The sequence below is a fragment of the Physeter macrocephalus genome, chromosome 20 (assembly GCF_002837175.3).
Source record: "Physeter macrocephalus isolate SW-GA chromosome 20, ASM283717v5, whole genome shotgun sequence".
NCBI classification, from domain to species: domain Eukaryota; kingdom Metazoa; phylum Chordata; class Mammalia; order Artiodactyla; family Physeteridae; genus Physeter; species Physeter macrocephalus.
In genome coordinates, this window is record NC_041233.1 from 115,035,310 (window position 1) to 115,055,848 (window position 20,539).

Sequence of the window (20,539 nt, forward strand, 5' to 3'; positions counted from 1 at the left end):
GTCAGTAGCTTAAAACAGTAAACAGTTACTAACGTAATCTATATGGTGAGACAGATAAGTGTCTCTGGCTCAAGAGCTCTTACGAGGTTGCTGTAAAATTGGGGGCCTGACTGGAGCTTCATCTGAAGGCCGGGGTGCAAAGGAATCTGCTTCCAAGCTCACTCACTCACTCATGCAGCTGTTCACAGGCTTCACATCTTCACTGGCTACTTGCCAACGTCGTCAGTCCCCTGCCATATGGGTCTTCCCATAAAGGAACCCAGCAGACCATGCGGATATCCTAAATCTGTGGGAAACGCATAACACTAACTTCTGCTTTCTCATCCATTGAGTTACCACCACGTTGCATACTTTTGTCCCTGGAGATTTCCGGGGGAAGACTGAGTTATTCTCTTTTTGTTCGGCTCCACTAACCATGAACAAAGCACAGGTCCAGGGAGCATCGTAAAAGGCCACGGACCTGCCGCACTCAGTGACCCCAGGCTCCGACCACGTTGATGCCGCTTCCCTTCAGCTGCCGTTCATCCATGAGACTCCACGTGCTTCTCTCCATGCTCCTCTTCTTGACTCTCTTATCCCCAGGTAAGGTGGTGGCTGATTACCTGGGTCTGCAGCTTAGACGGCTACTGGGCAGGTCAGACAAGACCCTGGAATCAGTCTCAACAGATTCGTAAACCTAGAATCAACAGCTTCCCTGGGGTTACAATGCAGAAGGATAGGAAAGAGATCATTCCTTTGCCATTAGCCAAACTGCCTGATGAGGTCACATTCCACTTCATCCTTACTCTGTATCTCGGGATGCCTAGGTACAAAGGGAGCAATTTATTTGTAGGCAGGTAGATCTGAAAGGATTGCATTTCATCTGCATCTATCAGTTTAGTTATTCAGTAGGTCGGAAAAAGAGACGGACAGAGTCTTATCAACAGGGGCTAGTGCTAAGGGGTGTCCTGGGGAACTCTGTCCTATAGGTGTTTGTCTCCTGAAGGAATGGAGAAATCAGCACAACGAGTACAACTCTCGCTATGGGAGAGGTATATCCATAATTGTAGGAGCAGGGTGAGCATTTTTTAAATCCAAACTAGACACTTTTGGAAAGTGAAAGAAGCAGTCTTATAACTGTATTAGAACTAAGGCATAAACCAGAACTGTCTCATCTAAACTGGCCACTGGGCCACTCTATGTAAATGGCACAGACCCAGAATAGGGTTTCAGAAAGAGAATTACGGTTCCCAGGGAGGGGTTACTGAGAAGACCAAGTGCTGGTCCACATTCTAGGAAGGGATTCTCACGTTAAATAGCAGTCGCACGGCATGGGTACTCCAACATAAATCTAGTCTCGCAAAAGGAGGCAATGGGGGAAAACACATTTTGGAATACTGACGCACGAGTTATGTAGGAAGAAAACGATTGGGCTGGGAAATGGAGACAGCAACACAAAATGTGATACTCTGTGACCATGAACGCTTAGGGCTAAGACTGTCAATTAAAAGCTATCAGGCTCAAACTCGTCATTTTTAGATAAGATGACTGAGGTCCATAGAAGTACTTCACATTCTATAATTTAAGTATTCACACCTGCATCTGAAAACAATGTCAGGGTTGAGGAGGCTGATAGTCAATTCCGTAGACAGAGTTTAAGTAGTCTGTAGGTCATGTAAGACTAGCTGGTATCAGTGGGAGCAAACATATTAAGAAGACACATACTGGACACAGTGATCTCTGCACTTCTTTTTTCATTAAAGAGGAATTTGTTTAGAGTATACTAACTGTCAGGCTCTGTTCTAAATTTCCTATCGGGTAGTATGATATGAATGAAGACTCTGACTAAAACAGAGAAAAATTTCCTGCCTGAATGGCGCTTCCAATGTTAACCTTTTATGTTGTTCACACGCTGCTGTTCTTTATCCTCTACTCAATTTACTTGCACTCTAAGGACAGACTGACCCAAGTGGCGTGGACTCATTTCCTCTCGACGGAACGTGTCATTAACAAGTCAGACCTGTGTGGGCGTCTCCACACCCCCTGGCCAGGGAGGAGCTCTGAGACTCAAGCAGTACAGAGGCTACCTTCTGGCTCCTTCTCTGCTGGTTCCAGCCCATGGCCCACCTATTCCTTTTCTTTGCTTCTATGTCTTCCTCTTTTACTTTGATCCCTCCTTCTGAGTCCTCTGTGGAAGAGATTCCCAATTTTCAGTTTCACCTCCAACTTTTCAACCCCAAATGGTCATTTGAAAATATCTGTTTATTCAGTTTTCAATAAAGTTATTTGTCAGTCATCTTATATCTGAATATACTATCTTCCAGTCACTTTTCTGAGTTTTAGGTCTAAAACACACGTAAGCCACATAACTACTCACAAGGATTTTAAAGTTTTATGGGAAGAGACAAAAAATGATACCAAAATAAGTACAAAGTTAAAGCATGACTATTTGGAAACACGGGGTTACAGAGAAAGAGAACTAATTCTTTTTGTGGAATTAGTCAAAGTATAAACGAAAGACGCACAACGTATAACACCAACTTTACAAAAGAAATCATGATTGTATATATTTATAAATGAAAAATGATTTGTGAAGTGAATCTGAGGACTAGAGAGGAGAGTGGGGGGACTTCAGACAAATGAAATAACAGGAGGAAAGATGCCAGGATGTGATGGCCATGGTACATTGATGGTGGTGGGTTGTAAGTTCAGCACAGTGATGTTAGCTGAAGTGATCACGCCTGCAGTCTGGCAAGGAGAATCAGAGGCAGCCCATGAGTGCCCTGATGGCACATGCTAAGGGAGGAGGGGCTGTATGCACTGGCTCGTTCTCATAATGGAAGGGACAAACTCGTCTGAGTTTAGACACATCTTTTTGGGCAACGAAGAAGACGGACAGGAAGGGACAGCCTGGAAGGGAATGATCACTGGAACTGAGCTGAGATAGAACAACTGGACGGTAAACTCTGGGTTAAGAGAAGGTGACACGTGAAAGGAATATGGAAGAGCTATAACTGACTATATTTAATGAATAAATGGATGCACTGGGTTCCTGAATAAAGTAAAAGGGCATTCGCCAAGAAACTAAACACAGTGATGAGAATGTTTGGTTTTGTGTTTCTTTGTTTTTGAGATTCGGACAGGAACAAAACGAGGTCCACTTTCAACATCGTAATGCTGTGACTAAAATCAGGTCATAAGGTTTTTTTGTTTGTTTGTTTGTTTTGTTTTGTTTTTCATAAGGTTTTTTTGGGGTTTTTTTTTTACAAGTTTTTTCCAGGCTTATTGACAAATAAACTTTGTATGTATTTAGGGTATACAACATGATGATTTGATATACATATATATTTGCAACAAGGTGGAGGAACCTGGAGACATTATGTTAAGTGAAATGAGAAAGATAAATACTGCATGATTTCACTTACATGTGGACTCTAAAACAGTTAAACTCAATAGAAATATTGAGTAGAATGATGGTGACTAAGAGCTGAGGAGTGAAGGAAATGGGGAGATATACATATATATGTGTGTGTGTGTGTACGTGTGTGTATGTGTGTGTGTGTATATATATATATATGTATATGTATATATACATATACATATATATATATATATATGGAAATACATCTCCATGGAAACTTTACTGCATTTACCATTTTCACTGCCTACAATCATCAGTCCCCTATGTGTGATAGCATACTGCAGTGACCTCAAATCATTATTTTGAAGGTCAAGTTTATTGGCGAGAAAATGAATCCTTATCTGGAAGAAAATGTGGTTCACACTAGCAGGCAATGACTTCCATCTCCGATCCACTGACATAGTGTCTGGTCAAATGTATATATGCTGAATAAGTATTTGTAGCAAGAAAGAGTGAAAATGGCTCTTTTTTTTTCCATTTGTGTTATTTCACGTGAGGATAATATGAACTGTGACTCATTCTGTCATTTCCAGTCCTTTAAAGAGAAGAGTCTGTAAAACTTCAGAAGAAGTTGAAGATAGTCTGGAAACGGAAGCTAACATGTTCTAAGAATAAATATAAGACCTCTGAGAGGTGCCCGAAAGACATACACTGTCACCTTTGTGATGTCACGCCCCCTCCATTTTAGTAGGACCTTATGACTTTGGATTTTAGTTAACTAGCTTTCTTTGAGAACCCAGATCTCTGAGGGGCTCTTAAAAACTGTCATCTACAAATTACCCAGCTTGCTCTCTGTCAGGGCAAGAACATAATTATTTGCTCACATGGGCGATTCCAACAGTCCCTGAGGATCCAAATATGTTATTTATTCCATTAACTTGTACTCACTGTGTCTGGCCTTCCTGATCTTATTTCATAATGAATTCATTGCTTTATACTCAGCCTGCCATTTTCTTATGGTCTCATTTGAGAATGTGTCTCTGCTACCAACCAAAGCTACTGCTCTGAAACCTCTTCCCTTCTATGTCTCAGTTCCTGGGTTCCAGCCTTAACCAACTGGCAATGTGGCAAACCCGAGTCAGTCCCCCATTAGGACTGGTGACAATAGCACTGACCTTCCGGAAAGCCCTACACCCACCAAGCTGACCAACACAGAGGGCCTACTGCTCAAGCTTCAGTTCACAGACTTTTTTCCTTGAAGAAGGGAGTATTTTAGGAAATTGCCCTACCATTTTTCAGAACAGAAATATTTCAAAGATATTCTCTAGGGTCTATTTTTTCTATAACAGCAGTCATTTGAGAGCATTGAACCTGTAATCTTGGCAAAGTTTAAATCTTTCTTTCAACCTGATCATGTTTGGTTTGCATCTTTCAGTTATTTCTCAGTTTCTGATGCATTGATGGTACCCTGTGATTTCTGGCACCGCTATAGATTCTCTCAAAACGCTACTTACATCATTCCAATGGCATCTGGGGAGTTACAGAAGGAGAGGAAAAGCAGTAGGCTCAAGCCATCACTGACTTTCCTTCTTATGACTTTTGGCATGGTTCAAAAATTTCAGAACTATATTCATGTAGTATTGACTGTGGCCATTCTTTTTGTGTTCAGACAAACTTTAACTTGGTTAAGGCAACACTGTCCTCTTCCTATTTAAAAAATAATGTTTATCAGGTGTCAGTGTTGATTTTCTTTTCCATTCTCCCCTTCAAATACATATTTAAGTTACTTGATTAAGTGGGTATATTGTCTATGTCATTCTGTCACAGTAAACAGGAACATCATCACCAAATTTTAATCTAAAAATATTGACTTATTATTCTTAGCTAGGAATGGCCTCGATAGGCAAATATAAATAAAATTAATGTGATGACACCAAAAATTATCTTATTTAATAGACCCCATAATTATTAAATAGACCTTGAGTTATTTCTTGAGTGGTAAAACCTTGACACTATGCAAATTCTCAACACACAGATGAATCCAAAGTGAAGCTATTAACTGTCCGTTTCCTAACTCTTGTTTTAGGCGGATTTTCTACTGGAAGGCCAGTTTATTTTGAGGACTGTGGCATCAGCTCTACCACTAGAGAGTTATTTATTAAATTAACTTTTCTACCATACAAGTCATATGGAGGCTAAAATGGTCTGGACACAATGACCAATTTTCAGCTAATACCCTTTACTTTTTAGATACAATTGAAAGGATTATTTAGAATGTCCACAAACTTACTTTTCCTCTAACTGATACACTCCATGATGAAAATTTCTCTGTCCTTTGAGTTAGGTAGATCACATCTACATTTGGAAAGAAAAAATAACTTCTGCTTCTTTCTGAGCTGATTGAAACATGAAGAGATTGAGAGGTTTTCTATTTGTTTAGAATAAACCTGTACCACGACTGAGTACTCACAGGCTCTTTTTTCCTGAAATCCTCCCCTACCCCTTATCTAAATGGACAGAAGGAAAGAGGAGGTGAAATGTTAAACTTTTTTTTTTTTTTTAAAGATTTATTTATTTATTTATTTTTGGCTGCATCGGGTCTTAGTTGTGGCAGGCGGGATCTTCGTTGAGGCAGGCGGGATCTTTTGTTGAGGCGCGTGGGCTTCTCTCTAGTTGTGGCACGCAGGATCCAGGGTGCATGGGCTCTGTAGTTGTGGTGCACGGGCTTAGCTGCCCCACAGCACGTGGGATCTTAGTTCTCCGACCAGGGATCGAACCCGTGTCCCCTGCATTGGAAGGCGTATTCTTTACCACTGGACCACCCTATTTGTCTATTTCATTTTCAGCATTCACATCTCAGTTCAAATGCTATATCCTCAGAAAGCCTTTCTCGGTCCATTTTATCATCTCCATCCTCCAGACTATATCCGGCCCATTACTGTATTATTGTGTTCTAATCACTTATCACTTTCTGAAATTACCTTACCATTCTATTTTTGTATGGTCAGATTTTCCTCACTGAATACAAGTGCTGTGAGAATATTTCTGCCATTTCCGCTGTTCTATTGCTAGTACAAAGAAAAATGCCTGGTGAATAGAAGACATTTGGCAAATATTGGTTGAAGATCCATATAAAGGATTAAAATAATAAAGACACTGGTGTATTTAGAACATATATTTTGTCCATCCCCTCGTTGTTTCACTTTGACATTTACCAAAGTTATTTCTGAAGCCTAAATTAACAAAATGCCAAAAACATATAAGAAAAGGAGGAAGGGGTTTGTTAATATTTTGGCTGTTGGGTAAAAAGGAGTCAGTGAATGTGATGAAGCAATTGAATGGACCCTTTGTCCAGCTTCTTTTCTCCATGTAGAAATGCTCTTCCTAGAACTCTTCTACTCTCACACTTAAGTTTACAGGTTTATATTCCATTCATGGACTAATGATCTCACTGACTCTTCTTCTGCAGTAAGAAGTGGTTTGGCTTCTGCTGAAAACCACTGTCTCAATCTCTCTGGCCTTTGCAGAAGAGACACCTGCAAGATAACAGAGGATATAATTGGTGCCTGCCGAAGACGGTGGAAATGCTGTCGCCAGTGGTGGATTCTTCTGCCAATTCCAACGCCCATTATCTATTCAGATTATCAACCACCCATTAAGCATAAATTGAAATGAAACTTGGAAAAGCATCAAAAGGAAACGTCTTTGTATCTAAAAATTTAAAATATACATATTAAACACTGCCAGCTTTATTATCAACTTCTATCATCCCTTGTCAAGAAAAATAAATAAATACATATTGATTTCAAATTTACCCAGATACTACTTCTTTGTGACTCATTTGCAGATCCAAACAATCTCTTTAGAGGTAAGAAAGCCCATTTATTTGATAAAGTTTTAAAAAATTTGCCACAGAAAGATCAAAAGATTAACCAACAAGTTGCAAAGATGAAAATATAGTTATATGCAACATAATTAAACAGATGCACAGAGAGTACAAAGGAAATGCAAAGGTCAAATATAGAAGAAATCTAGAAAATATCAGGGAGGAGAGGAGATGTAAACAGGGAAAGGGGAAGAAAATTGGAATCAGGCAAGAGGAAATAATCTGGGATGATATGTAAGGATTGTAACTGCATGGCAGATAACTGGAAAGAGATGAAAACAAGGAGAACGAAAGGCTGAAGACCAACAGAAGTAAGTACCCTAACAAATAAGACCTCAATTAACAACAACAAAAAAGATTTTGATATTCTACTGCTATGAGGAAACATTGTGATCATTTAGAGATTCTCAATATTTTACTCCTCAACACAAATAATTCCCTTTTATAGAACCTAAACATTTGACTGTAAAAAACATAGTAACCTCTTCCAAGGGTATGCTGTCAATACCCCTTTTAAATAGATTTTTGATGCTTCACAACTTCTGCTACAACTTCATCTTCCTCCCTAGTGTCATAAGGTCTCACTTTCCTTTCCTGAATGTCCTTAGGACTTGAGTAAACTATATACCTCAAAGCAGTTCTTAGAAGGAGTCTTAATTTTCAGTCATATATAAAACCTCGATGATTAAGGAAATGTGCTTTGGTAGTAAAGACTCCCTTTCTCTCTTCCTATAATGCAGTATTTATGAAGTCTTTATGTTTTTTTAAATTCTCAGAGTATGGATATTTCCCATAATAATTTGGTATAATCTTTACTCGATTTAGGGCAAAATTGACCTTAAAACAGCAGAGGTACACTGTAGGTGAGGAACTAAGTGTGTAAGTGGTGAGAGAGCTTGATGGTTTGCTTTCATTTCTCCCTCCCTACCTCATCTCCACCATCTGGCGAGAATACGGATAAACACTACACCTGAGTTACATTCAGTTTACAAAGACTATGTCCTTTTTGGATACAGGTGAGAAACTGGGACTCTCTACCAAGTCAATCTAGCCCCTGTATTACTGATCTATACCTGGACTCCACAGAATTGGGTGCCTCAGCTTAGACTAACTGCCTGTGAGTGCTCTTGAGTCTAAAAGCTCAGAAGAGATCCTTAATCTGGCTTAGTTCATTTAAAACACTATGGCACCTATTACCTATAATTTGGAATTTGCCGGCAAGTCTGATTGTTTTCCTGATTTATCATGGAAACATGATGTCTTAAATAACTAATGAAAAAATACCTGAAAGACTGTTATCCTAATGGATGCAATCATAGTTCTGGGGTGCGGATGGGGGATTATAAGAGAATAGCAAAACCCTTACAGATATGTAGGAAAGATTTAAAACCTTGAAAGAACAGCAGGCTTCGGCTACATTACAAGCGCTGTCAAAACAGGATGAGCAGACTCTCTAGTCCCTAGAAGAAGTAACCTCACGGCGTGTTCCAAAAAACTCTGGAAACACTGATGTATTCGTCATAGTTTTTCTCTTTTTTCTCTTGCCAAATATAGAATAATCTCCTGACTTGTGTCTGTCTCCCTACAAATACCTTTTAGTTAGTCATGTACAGTAATAAAGTCTTGTCTCTGTCATCTTTAATCATTTTTAATAAAAATATCCTCCTTATACTTAATTTACATCAGCCCTTAGCATCCTGTCTAAATCCTTTTGACGGTTGGACGTGCCACACTTGCTTTAATAATTCAACATGTTGGCTAACTTCCGTGGGAGAGATTGTGTGTGTGTGTGTGTGTGTGTGTGTGTGTGTGTGTGTGTGTGTGTGTGTGTTTCATGCTTCCAATTCTTTTGTTCAGACTTTAAATACTAGAATAGGACTATCTGAAGAGAGAGGATCGTCATAAATATTCCAGGAAGCAAACCTGCAGAACAGCAGGTCCCAGACCCCCTCTTCTCACACAAAGTCTAATTGAACAACTATACCCGGATGAAAAGACCTTTATGAGAGTCTGGAGTCCAGTCAAGGGATCCAGGCGCAGGTCCCATCCTCCAGACACACCTGGGCAGGGCTGGGGCCTCCAAGGCTCTCAGCAGCCCCGCCCCCACAGCTTCCTGCATTGAGGTGTACACGGGCCACTCTCCTGAGCTATAACTGCATGCCTGGAGTTTGGGGGAACCATGCGCATATGGCTCCACTGGGCTTTGCCCTAAAGGGGGGCTGTCAGTGGTGACCGTGCCTCAGCAGCAGTTCTCTGCCTGGGACCCACAGCTCTCTAGGGCATCTTCTGAAATCTAGGCAGAGGCAGCCATGCACCCACAGCTTTGCTGTGCACAGCACACACCACATCAAGGACTTCTGGAGCTGTACCTGGGGCTGCTGAGGACCACAGCTGCAGGGAGAGAGTCCATAATGTGAGGTGGCACCAGGCAGCAGGTGGCCCCTCTTTTGAAATCATTCTAACCCCCAGACCTTTGCACTCTGGGATGCAAAGCGATTGGAGGGGAAGCCTATGGTCTCTGAAAGTAATTTTTCCATCAGACAGTAGGTTCTGCCTTCTGACATCAATATCCTATTTTTGGTTATTGAGATGGTTATATAAGTTGTTCCTGACTTCAGTCTCCCTCACAAGAAGACAAACCAGCAAATATCCACAGATTAGACACCACTGTGAAAATCTTAGAACAGGGGGTGAGTCTGAAGAAATTCTCTGGACCGCAAACACTGAGAAGGATGGTATTAGAAGGGTAAATGAATTGCTACACTCTAACCTCATCACCCCTCCCTGAGGCTGGCACAGCACCAGACCAAGAGAGCCCCCGTGGACCTATGATTCTCCAGTGGGAAAAAGAGAGCCTGATGTGACATCTAGCTTCCCAAGCATTGTGGCCACTTCCCAGGAGGCCTTCAACAGAAGGGCAGAATTCTCAACAGAAACTTTTCAGACCAGGAGAGGATGAAATGATATATTTATCCCACTCTCAACAATGGATAGATAGGTGCACATGTAGCATTTTCTCAACTAGATGACATGTTAGGCCACACAACAAGTCTTGGCAAATTCAAGAAGACTGAAATCCTACGTATATTCTCTGACCACAGTGGTATGAAAGTAGAAATCAGTAACAGGAGGAAAACTGGAAAATTCATGAATACATGAAAATTAAACAATACTCTCCTGAACCACCAATGGATCAAAGAAGAAATTAAAGGGGAAATTATACATATATCTTGAGAGGAAAAAAATGGAACCACAATATACCAAAACTTATTGAATACAGCAAAAGCTGTTCTAAGAGGGAAGTTCATAGCAGTAAATGCCTGTATTAAGAAACAAGAAAAAACTCAAATAAACAACCTAACTCCATGCTTCAAGGAACTAGGAAAAGAAGAATAAACCAAGACCAAAGTTAGCAGAAGGAAGGAAATAATAAAGACTAAGGCAGAAATAAATGAAATAGAGAACAGGAACACAATAGAAATGATTAACAAAACTAAGAGTTGGTTCTTTGAAGAGATAAACAAGACTGACAAACCTTTAGCTAGGCTAAACAAGGAAAAAAAAGAGACAGGATACATATCAACAAAATTATGAATGAAAAAGGAAACATTACAACTGAGACCACCAAAATACAAAGGATCATAAGAGGCTACTATGATAACTCTATGCCAAGAAACTAGACAACCTAGAAGGAATGGATAAATTCTTAGAAATATACAACCTACCAAGACTGAATCAAGAAGAAATAGAAAATCTTAACAGACCAATTACTAGCAGGGATATTAATTCAGTAATCAAAAACCAGATGGCTTCACTGGTGAATTTTACCAAACATTTAAGGAAGAATTAATGCCAATCCTTCTCAAACTCTTCCCCAAAACTGAAGAGGTGAAAATACTCCCAAACTCATTTTATGAGGTCAGCATTATCCTCATACCAAAGCCAGAAAAGGACACTAGAAGAAAAGAAAACTACAGACAAATCTGCCTAAAGATACAAAAACCTCAATAAAATACTAGTACTAAATTGAATTCAGCAGCACATTAAAAGAATCATTCACCATGATCACATGGGATTTATCATTGGGACGCAAAGATGGTTAATAACATGCAAATCAGTAAATGTGATACATCAAGTTAATAGAATGAAAGATAAAAATCATGCAATCACCAAAATAGGTGCAGAAAAAGCATTTGACAAAATTTAACATTCATTCATGATAAAATCTTGTTAACACCTTAGGTATAGATGGAAAGTATTTCAATATAATAAAGGCCATATATGACAAACCCACAGCCAAAATCATACTCAATGGTGAAAGGTTACAAGTTTTCACTCTAAGATCAGGCACAAGACAAGGGTGCCCACTCTCACCACTCTTATTCAACACCGTACTGGAATTCCTAGCCAGAGAAATCAAGCAAGAAAATGAAAAGCAATTAAAAGCTTTTAGAATTGGAAAGCAACAAGTAAAATTGTCTCTATTTTCAGGTGACATTTTATATATAGGAAATCCTAAAGAGTCCACCAAAAAACTGTAAGACCTAATCAATGAATTCAGTAAAGTTGCAGGATACAAAATCGACATGCGAAAATCAGTATTATTTCTATACACTAACAAAGAATTATCTGAAAAGAAAATATAAAAAGAAAGTCTACTTAAAATAGCATCAAAAATTAAGATAATAAAATGCTTTTGGCACAGAAACAGATGCAGAGACCAAAGGAAGAGAATAGAGAGTCCAAAAATAAATCTCTGCATATACAGTCAACTAATGCTTGACGAGGGAGCCAAGAATACTCAATGGGGAAATGACAGTCTCTCCAGCAAGTGGTATTGGGAAAAGTGGATAATCACATGCAGAACACTGGAATTGTGCCCCTACCTTATACCACTCACAAAAAATTAACTTGAAATGAATTAAAGACTTAAACATAAGACCTTATACATAAAACTCCTAAAAGAAAACCGGGAAAAATCTCCTTGACATTTTCTTGGCAACGATTTTTTGGATATGACACCAAAAGCACAATCAACAAAAGCAAAAATTAACAAGCAGGACTACATCAAACTAAAAAGCTCTGCACAGCAAAAGAAACAATCTACAAAAATGAAAAGGCAATCTACACAATGGGAGAAAATATTTGCAAATGATATATCAGATAAGGGTTAATATTTATAAATATATAAAGAACTCATACAACTCAATAACTAAAACTAAATAACCCAATTTAAAAAAATGAACAGAGGAACTAAACAGAGATTTTTCCAAACATACAAATGACCAATAGGTACATGAAAAGAGTCTCAACATCACTAATCATCAGGAAATGCAGATCAAAACCACAGTGAAAGATTACTTCACACCTATTACAATGGCTGTCATCAAGAAGATAAGAAATAACAAGTGTTGGCGAGGATGTGGAGAAAAGAGAATCTTTGTGCATTGTTGGTGGGATGTAAAATGGTTCGGCTACTATGGAAAAGAGTGGAGGTTCCTCAAAAAAGTAAAACTAGAGTTACCCTATGATCCAGCAATCCCACTTTGGGGCATATATACAAAGGAAATGAAATCAGGATCTTGAAGAATTATCTGCATTCCCGTGATCATTCCAGCATTATTCACAGTAGCCAAGATATGACAACAACCCAAGTGTCCATCAGCAGATGAATGGATAAAGAAGATATCGTGTGTGTGTGTGTGTGTGTGTGTGTGTGTGTGTATATACACAATGAAATATTATTCAGCCATGAGAAAAAAAATGAAATCCTGCCATTTGCAACAGCATGGAAGTACCTGGAGGGCAGTATGCTAAGTGAGATGAGTCTGACAGAGAAAGACAAATAGTGTGTGATCTCACTTTGATGTGGAATCTAAAAAGCCAAACTCATCAAAACAGAGGGTAGAATGGTGGCTACCAGGGGCTGGGAGTGGGGGAATTGGGGAGATGCTGTTTCAGGGTACAAACTTATAACCAGTAGACAAGTAAGTTCTGGAGATCTAATGGGCAACATAGTGATTATAGTCAACAACACTGTACGATAAACCTCAAAGTCATAGGAAACTACATCTTAATTGTTCTCGCTACACAGAAGAAACGATAATTATGTGACCTAATAGAGGTGTCAGCTAACACTGTGGTGGCAGTCACACCGCAATACATAAATGTATCACATCAACATGTCGTACACCTTAAAGTTACACAATGTTATAGTCAACTGGATCTCAATTTTTCAAAATAGATAAAAGAAACTCATTAGTTAATAAACATGTAAATGATCAAAAGTAGTCATAATAGAAGACATAAAAGTATATAAAAATTTTCCCTAAAAAGCTGATATCACATATAAAAGTTTATAAATGAAAAAATAAGTAAATTTAGATAAATGTGTCATTAAGCCATTGATCATAGGTCAGTTAACTTTAGATAAACTGGTTTTAGGTCAATTGGTTATTGGCCAAAGGCATATACTTAGGCTTTCTATACTTTGTTTCTATATGGTAGGGTAGGGGGAAAGGTTAGGGATCTCTTTAAGCTTTTATTTTTTTACCAAAAAATTTATTCTTTTATTTATTTATTTTTAAAATTTTTTTGGTCATACCATGCACGTGGGACCTTAGTTTCCTGACCAGGGATTGAACCCGCACCCTCTGCATTGGAAGCTCGGAGTCTCAACCACTGGACCTCCAGGGAAGTCCCTCTTTAAGCTTTTGGCATATAGTGTTTAGACAATACATGGCTATTGAGGAAATACTGTGCTCTTTATCTGACTCTCCTGATCTCATCAATCTTGTCATATGGGACAGTTATACGAAGGATTAATAACAGATGAGAAAATTTTAGTTTTCAGTGAGAACTAAGTGTATTTACCTTTCAGATGCTACTAAGAACATAGTACATATGTGATACCGGCCTCTCTTTTAAAGGAATATCTTAAAAATACAGCTTTTTTTTTTTTTCAGAAATGGTCCATAGGCAATTATTTTATCCCTCTTGTGGAAAAGAGTTTGCTGTGGAAGAGCTCCCTTGCAATTCAGAGGACTTTGGTAACAAGGACTATTACACTCAGTGACCCTTTAAAAGATGACTGGCCAAAGATACTGACCTCTGAGAAATTTGAGAGCCCACAGAAAAAGTAAAGGATTAGCCCATCTGGTCTCCAGTAGTTAGGTTAATTTGTCACTAAATTAGGGAGTTCAGGGCTTGGAAATATTCCAGCGGAAGCTGTTTTATTTTCTTGCTTGTTAAGCTTCACTGACTAAAAGGAACCTCAGTCTCCAGAAGTAAATAAAAGGCCCTGAATCCCGCTATTCCCGATTACCCACTTCTCTACCGGGCGTTCAACCATGAGACTCCATTTACTGCTTTCTGCTCTCCTTCTCTCTTTGACTATAATACCAAAAGGTAAGATGGTGAATAACTGTAGAGATAGGTTTCTTAGGAGATCTACTCGGATGCGTAATTATACTGTGGCCATCTTAACTCAGACCCTAATGCACAGTCTCAGGGATGCAGAAGTCCAACATGAACATCTTCCTTAGAACTGATGAGGCCAAAATTGTGAAGCGGGACAAGGATTTCCATCAACAGAAAATGAGTTCCAAAAGCTCCATGATTAGAAAAGGGGGCTCAAACCGATGTGGAAGTGGAGAAGCTTTGACATGTGACATCGGGCTCAGCATACAAATCGAGCAGCTTTTACAAGGGCCCCCTCCAAAAAGGAGAGTGAAAATGGCGACTACTGGGTCAGACTTGGTTAGTGAATGGAAGTGATGCAGTCTGTTGGTGAGGGAATATTTGTGAATGGTAGAAATTGGGTGCATGATACAGAGCTCAACAAAAAAAGAATTATATCAAGTTATTAATAGGGAGCAGAGGAATTTGGAAAAAGCATGGATTTGGGATGGCGCGTCAATGGCAAAATTTTAAGCATAATGCAAAATAGGAAGGGAGCATTTTAACAACCTGAGTTACATCCTCGGTGCTCATGATGGAGAAGTTGGAATATTAAAGTGTAGACTTACAGGGAAAAGGGAACACGGCCATTTTCAGGCTGATTCATTCAGATCCTTGTAAAAACTAAGATTGTTTTCTCCACTGCTGATGTCAGGATGTTCACATCCCTCAAAATAACATCTGTGTTCACTGAACATAGATTAAGTCTGGGTAACTCTCCCTCTTCCTTGATTCATCTATAAGATTCTTTCAAATACAATCAAAGATATGTATGTATGTTGAAATGTTTGATCTTTGCCTAATCTATGAATATCTTGGGATCTATCTGATGTACAGCTGCCCCCTCTTGAAGGAGTTCACGTACTTCTCACCTGGCCCTCAATTCTGTCAGAAGAAGACACACTTGTAGCGACAGCTAATGTAAAATTATAAGATGTTAATGACTTAAAATTAGAAGGCAATTTAATGGTTAAGTCTTTAATTTTACCGATAAGAGAATCCATGTCCACATAAAGAATATGATTTCACTAAGGTCACATAGGTAGTGGCAACACTGCAGCTGGAACCAAGTATTTTTAATCCGGGTCAGCAGGGTCTCCATCGATCTACGGGTGTCGGTATGCCCATTAAGTGGTAATCCTAATTTCTGTCAGGCTGCTTACCTCAAAATCCCCTAACGAGACATTGAAGAACCTAAGGAGATTTTCAAGTTTCCTCTTTGGGAAGCTACAATGTCTCGAAAAGTGTTACTTCACTTTCCTCTAAATTCTTTTTCTTCAGTGTTTGTGGTAGGCATGTTGGATCGGCTTAACATTCTGGCATTATTACTGGGATGACTTACACTAGTCTTTAGGTTTTCCTGATCTTTGTTCTTAAAATCATATAATGGTGATAATCAGACTGCTGAAAGCACTCGGTTCAAGATAATTACGTGTGCATGGCTGATGAGTGAATTTTTTTTTTTTTTTTTTTTTTTTGCTCATGCGTGCTGCATGGCTGATGAGTGAATTTTTTTTTTTTTTTTTTTTTTTTTTGCTCATGCTTGCTTTCCACCACCTAAGCTAAATTCAACTCAACATAAATGACTGTCTCCATCCAGCGTCATACACCATGTTATGGGCCCTTTTTTTTAAGGTTAAGGAGGGATACTTCTGGAAGTAAAGATCGAGCCAAAAGTCACCATTATAGTGGGAAGGTGATATGGCAGTGGTTCATTCTTAGAGTGGAAAACAATTCAAGAAAAAGGTTGTCCTAGAGCAAAGGCCAGAAATAACTGACAGGAAAACAGGACTCCAAGAAATCTAGGCCTAAGGTTTAGAGAAGTTCCTGTGGTAATAACAAGACTGGACACCCATAAATACAATTGTACATACAAGAGTGGGGGCCAAATAGTTAAAAATAGGCTGGAGCCAAGAAGTTTTAGAAGGAATAAGAGACAGAAAGTGTGTGTGCCGTCAAAGAATACTTAACTGCATTCAATGGTAAGAAATGTGCACTGAGCATCTGCTACTTTCCATGGGCTGTGTGAGATACCCAGGATACAATGGGAAATGAAAGGAAGACTGTCTTCCCGCAGTAGAGAAGATAGACATTAGGCAAATGATTACAAATGCATCTATAAGTTATACATTTTAATAAGTACAATGAAAAGGAACAGAGTATTCTGAGTGCCTGAAACATGCGGTCATTGTCAATCTGCAACATCCAGGAAAAGTTCATTGAGGCATATGCCTTTTGGCCTGACAACGGGAAGATGAGTGTTCATTGATGAACCCCTTGCAAGGAGACCTCAACGCTCCTGGAAGAGGAAGAAGCCAGCGCGATGCCCCCGATGCAGAAGAAACCATAGTGTGTTTAAGGAACTGCAAGAAGGCCACGGCAGGAGAGCACTAGTTTATACCAGAAAATGTGCCAAGCATCTCACGGAATTAGGCCACAGTAAAAGCTGCATGGCACCAAGGCTCAACCTGCAGGGACGCTTCAAGAACAGGGAGGGCAAGGCTACTAGACTTTGTGCCGGGAGTGGTGATCACGAGTACCTCCATCGCCAGGGGTGGGTCTCAGTTCATGCTCAAAGTAGGAACATCTGCGGGTTCTAGGCGGCCTACGAGCCTGATAAGTCTTTCCTTTTGTTTCACTACTTCCACTATTCTTTCTTCAGAGTTTCCCTTCCTGGTTCTGCCATGGAAGGAGTTTCAAGTTTAGAGCAGCTTCCTTCTTTTCTAATCTTGAGATAATCACTCTTTGAGGTACACACATAGAATGAAGCCTGAGAAACCACCAGCAACTGTGTGGTAATAGATAAACGGTTATCAATAACAATCACGAGAAATTAGGATATCAAAATTCCTAACCTTTCAATCCGATAATGTCTGTGGTCCAAAGGTAAATAAGTCTGATCTATCTAGGTGGATTCTCTAAGTCATAATCACGTTTAGACTTGAAAATATGCACCGTCCGAAATCTCTGTCGTCCTTTGGATGAGGCCCCTTCTACGGTGTCCAAAGGACGTTCCTACCCTCTAGGCACCACAATTCATACTCCATTAAAGTAGGGTCCAAAGTATAAGACGAAACCAGCAAAGGTGGTGAGGAAAGTGCATCCCTGAGGGTATGAAGGACTCACAGTTCACACTGACGAACCGCCAGGCAAAAACCGCCAGGGTCCAGGATGATAGATGTGGGACAGGTAGACAAGGTTGCACAACAAACGCTACTTCAAGACTAATCTGGAAGGTGAATCTGGAGGACATGATGCTAAGTGAAATAAGCCAGTCCAATAAGATAAAGACTGCATGACTGCCCTTACCTGAGGCATCTAAAAATAGTCAAACCCGTAGAAACCTGGTGCAGAATAGCGGTTTCCAGGGGCTGGGGGAAGGGAGAAATGGGGAGCTGTCGTCTGATGGGCTTGAAGTTTCACTTCTACAAGATGAAGGAATTCTCGAGATCTGCTGGGCAGACTTGTGCCTCCGGATAATGGTACCACGTTGTGTACTTAGAAATGTCAGAGTGGAGATCTCACGTTTAGTGTTCTTACCACAGTTTAAAAAAAAAAAAAGAAAGAAAGAAAAAGTGAAGAGCAGGAGGTTACTGGGGTTGGTAACAGCGTTGGGCTCCCCACGAATCTGACAAGAACCCTTTGGAGGCATCATGGCGACCCCTTCCTCCAGATCAGTCCTCCTTGGTTTCTCCCAAATCAGTTATGCCAAGAGGATGGATTAAACAAAGATCCTATAATCTTGCACAGGAGGGAAAAACTCTCAATGGCCAGGTGTCTTCGGAAGAGAATACATGGCAGCCACACGGAAAGGTCACGATACCTTACTTTGGCATGTGGAGATGCACCGCGTGGGACGCCTCTATGTTCATAGCCAGATGCGTCCTTGAAACATACTCTGCCTCTCACTATGCCTTGCCCGATATTAAAAACCCTTGATTTTAGCTTCGTTAGAAAACCTGAAAGTCTCACCAAATGTTACGCTAAGTGCGTGGGTGACGTTATCGGGGGAGAGACCGACAGCTGGTAAGAGGACTGCTGCACTGCTGGGTACGGAGCCTGCACTCTGTGTAGACAGGCGTGGGGTGGGGTCACCCTCGGCCCTGTCCCCGAGAGCGGCGGGACCCTCGGCCCTGTCCCTGAAAGGCAGACGCGCCAGCCTCCAGAACCAGCAGAGCCGAGGCAGCACCACAGGATGCTAGCCAACTCCGCCTCATGCCATTCTCTTGTCACACGAGGCCCCGAGCCCGCGGATGGCTACCCTGAGAGTCAGATCCTCCAGCAGGCGGAGAACACAGACTCGCACAGGTTCTGTAAATCCAGTTACAAGAGGCTGCGCTGGTGTACCTGGCTGTGGATATTTCTCTACTGGACGGTGAGATAACAATGAGGGCCTGGTTTAAATACCGCCCCCCCCCGCCCCCGCCGCCAAACAGAGGTTCAGAGTCCCAAAGGGCTCAAACTCTCAGTTAAGCGGTAGAAGTTAGGGACCAAAGAAGCCAGCCAGTCAGGGTTAGGACACTGTTGGACAGTAAAGACAAAACGGGACACGGGTGAGTTAACAGGACAGTTCAGGAGCCAGCTCCTCCCTATTGCTGGCCGCGAACAGAAGTGTCCTGTTGGGTAACAGCCACCATGAGCCACGGGGAAAAGGACCCTCGGCTGCGCTGGAAACGCTGGAGCAGGGGTGCTGGGCTGCAAGGGAACGGTACTGAAGCGTACCTCCGTTATGTGCTTTTCAGCAGCCCAAGGAATCGGGAAAACATACGGGTGTGTTTAAGGAAAAGCACCTTTCAGCTCTGAGAGAAATTCTCTCCATGTATCTGCATACACGGGGCATCGAAGAACACAGAAAATCCGGTTCCTGCACAGTTCTGAAATGGGGGAATTAGGCAAGGTGAAATCTGAAGGATGGCTAGACTTTCCACAAGAGGAGATGAAATGAGGACAGGTGCCATACGATAAGGATGCTGTAAATGTGGATGCGGAGGTTAGCACGGGCGAGGGGGTAGAGGGTGGATACTTCCTCTGAAGTAGTCTGTCTCAGTGCAGGTGTTACTGGCATTTGGGGCAGGACAACTCACTAGGTGGGAAATCTACCAACCCTGAGCCTTACCCACCAACGCCAAGGACATCTCCCCAGTCATGGTAACAACAAAGCACCCCACACGGTTCAACACGTACTGCCCTAGATAAGGACAACTCTCCAAAAGCTTCTAGAAACCAGCCTGCCCTTTCTAAGATGTGTATAGTCCCACACGCTTAGCACCCCTCCTTCAAAAAGCCACTTCTTTTGCCTAAGGGATTTTTTCATATAGGTAATATCATTTATTCTATCTCGAAGCCATTCTTCTGTAAATTTATTGCTTTACGTACATTACCAATAATTTGATGGTGAATTAATGAGGTTGTTATATCTCTTTCTGTGCAGCAAGTACTGGCCTTATTCCAGGACAAAAACAATGTATTCTTCTGCAAGGGGTGTGCAAAGATGGAGGATGCACCAGCACGGATGATACCATTGGTGTATGTAATGATGAAAAAAAATGTTGTAGAAGGTGGTGGATACTTTTTCCCTATCCAACGCCAGTTCCCAAATGAAAATCTTGATGACAGCAAACTGTAAGCCCTTCGAACTCTAGAACACATGGATGAACTTCACAGACTCCTGTTTGACTCAGAACTCCAGAACCCGAGGACAAATTATACAGACTCCTCTTAAACGTGCTTTTCTCCCTTGACTGGAAATAAATGTCCTAATTCTACACATACTCATCCCTGGGGAACTTCTTCTTGATGCGCATGCAAACCTCTTAAGAACTACAAGACTGAACTAAATAACAGAGGTACCTCAC

At 40.7% G+C, this 20,539-nt stretch overlaps 2 protein-coding genes across 2 annotated transcripts; both read left to right on the top strand.

Annotated features, from left to right (window-relative positions):
• The first annotated feature begins 527 nt into the window (after nt 1–527).
• Nucleotides 528–7,015, top strand: LOC112062147 (beta-defensin 109-like). Its single transcript, XM_024115758.2, has 2 exons — nt 528–582; nt 6,810–7,015. Exons 1-2 carry the CDS (start codon nt 528–530, stop codon nt 7,013–7,015), a joined length of 261 nt encoding a protein of 86 aa, XP_023971526.1.
• Nucleotides 7,016–14,575: 7,560 nt separating this feature from the next.
• On the top strand, nt 14,576–20,285 carry LOC112062149 (beta-defensin 130B-like). The gene is made up of 2 exons (XM_024115762.1): nt 14,576–14,633; nt 20,116–20,285. The coding sequence occupies exons 1-2, from the start codon at nt 14,576–14,578 to the stop codon at nt 20,283–20,285; spliced, it is 228 nt and encodes a 75-aa protein (XP_023971530.1).
• The last annotated feature ends 254 nt before the right edge of the window (nt 20,286–20,539 follow it).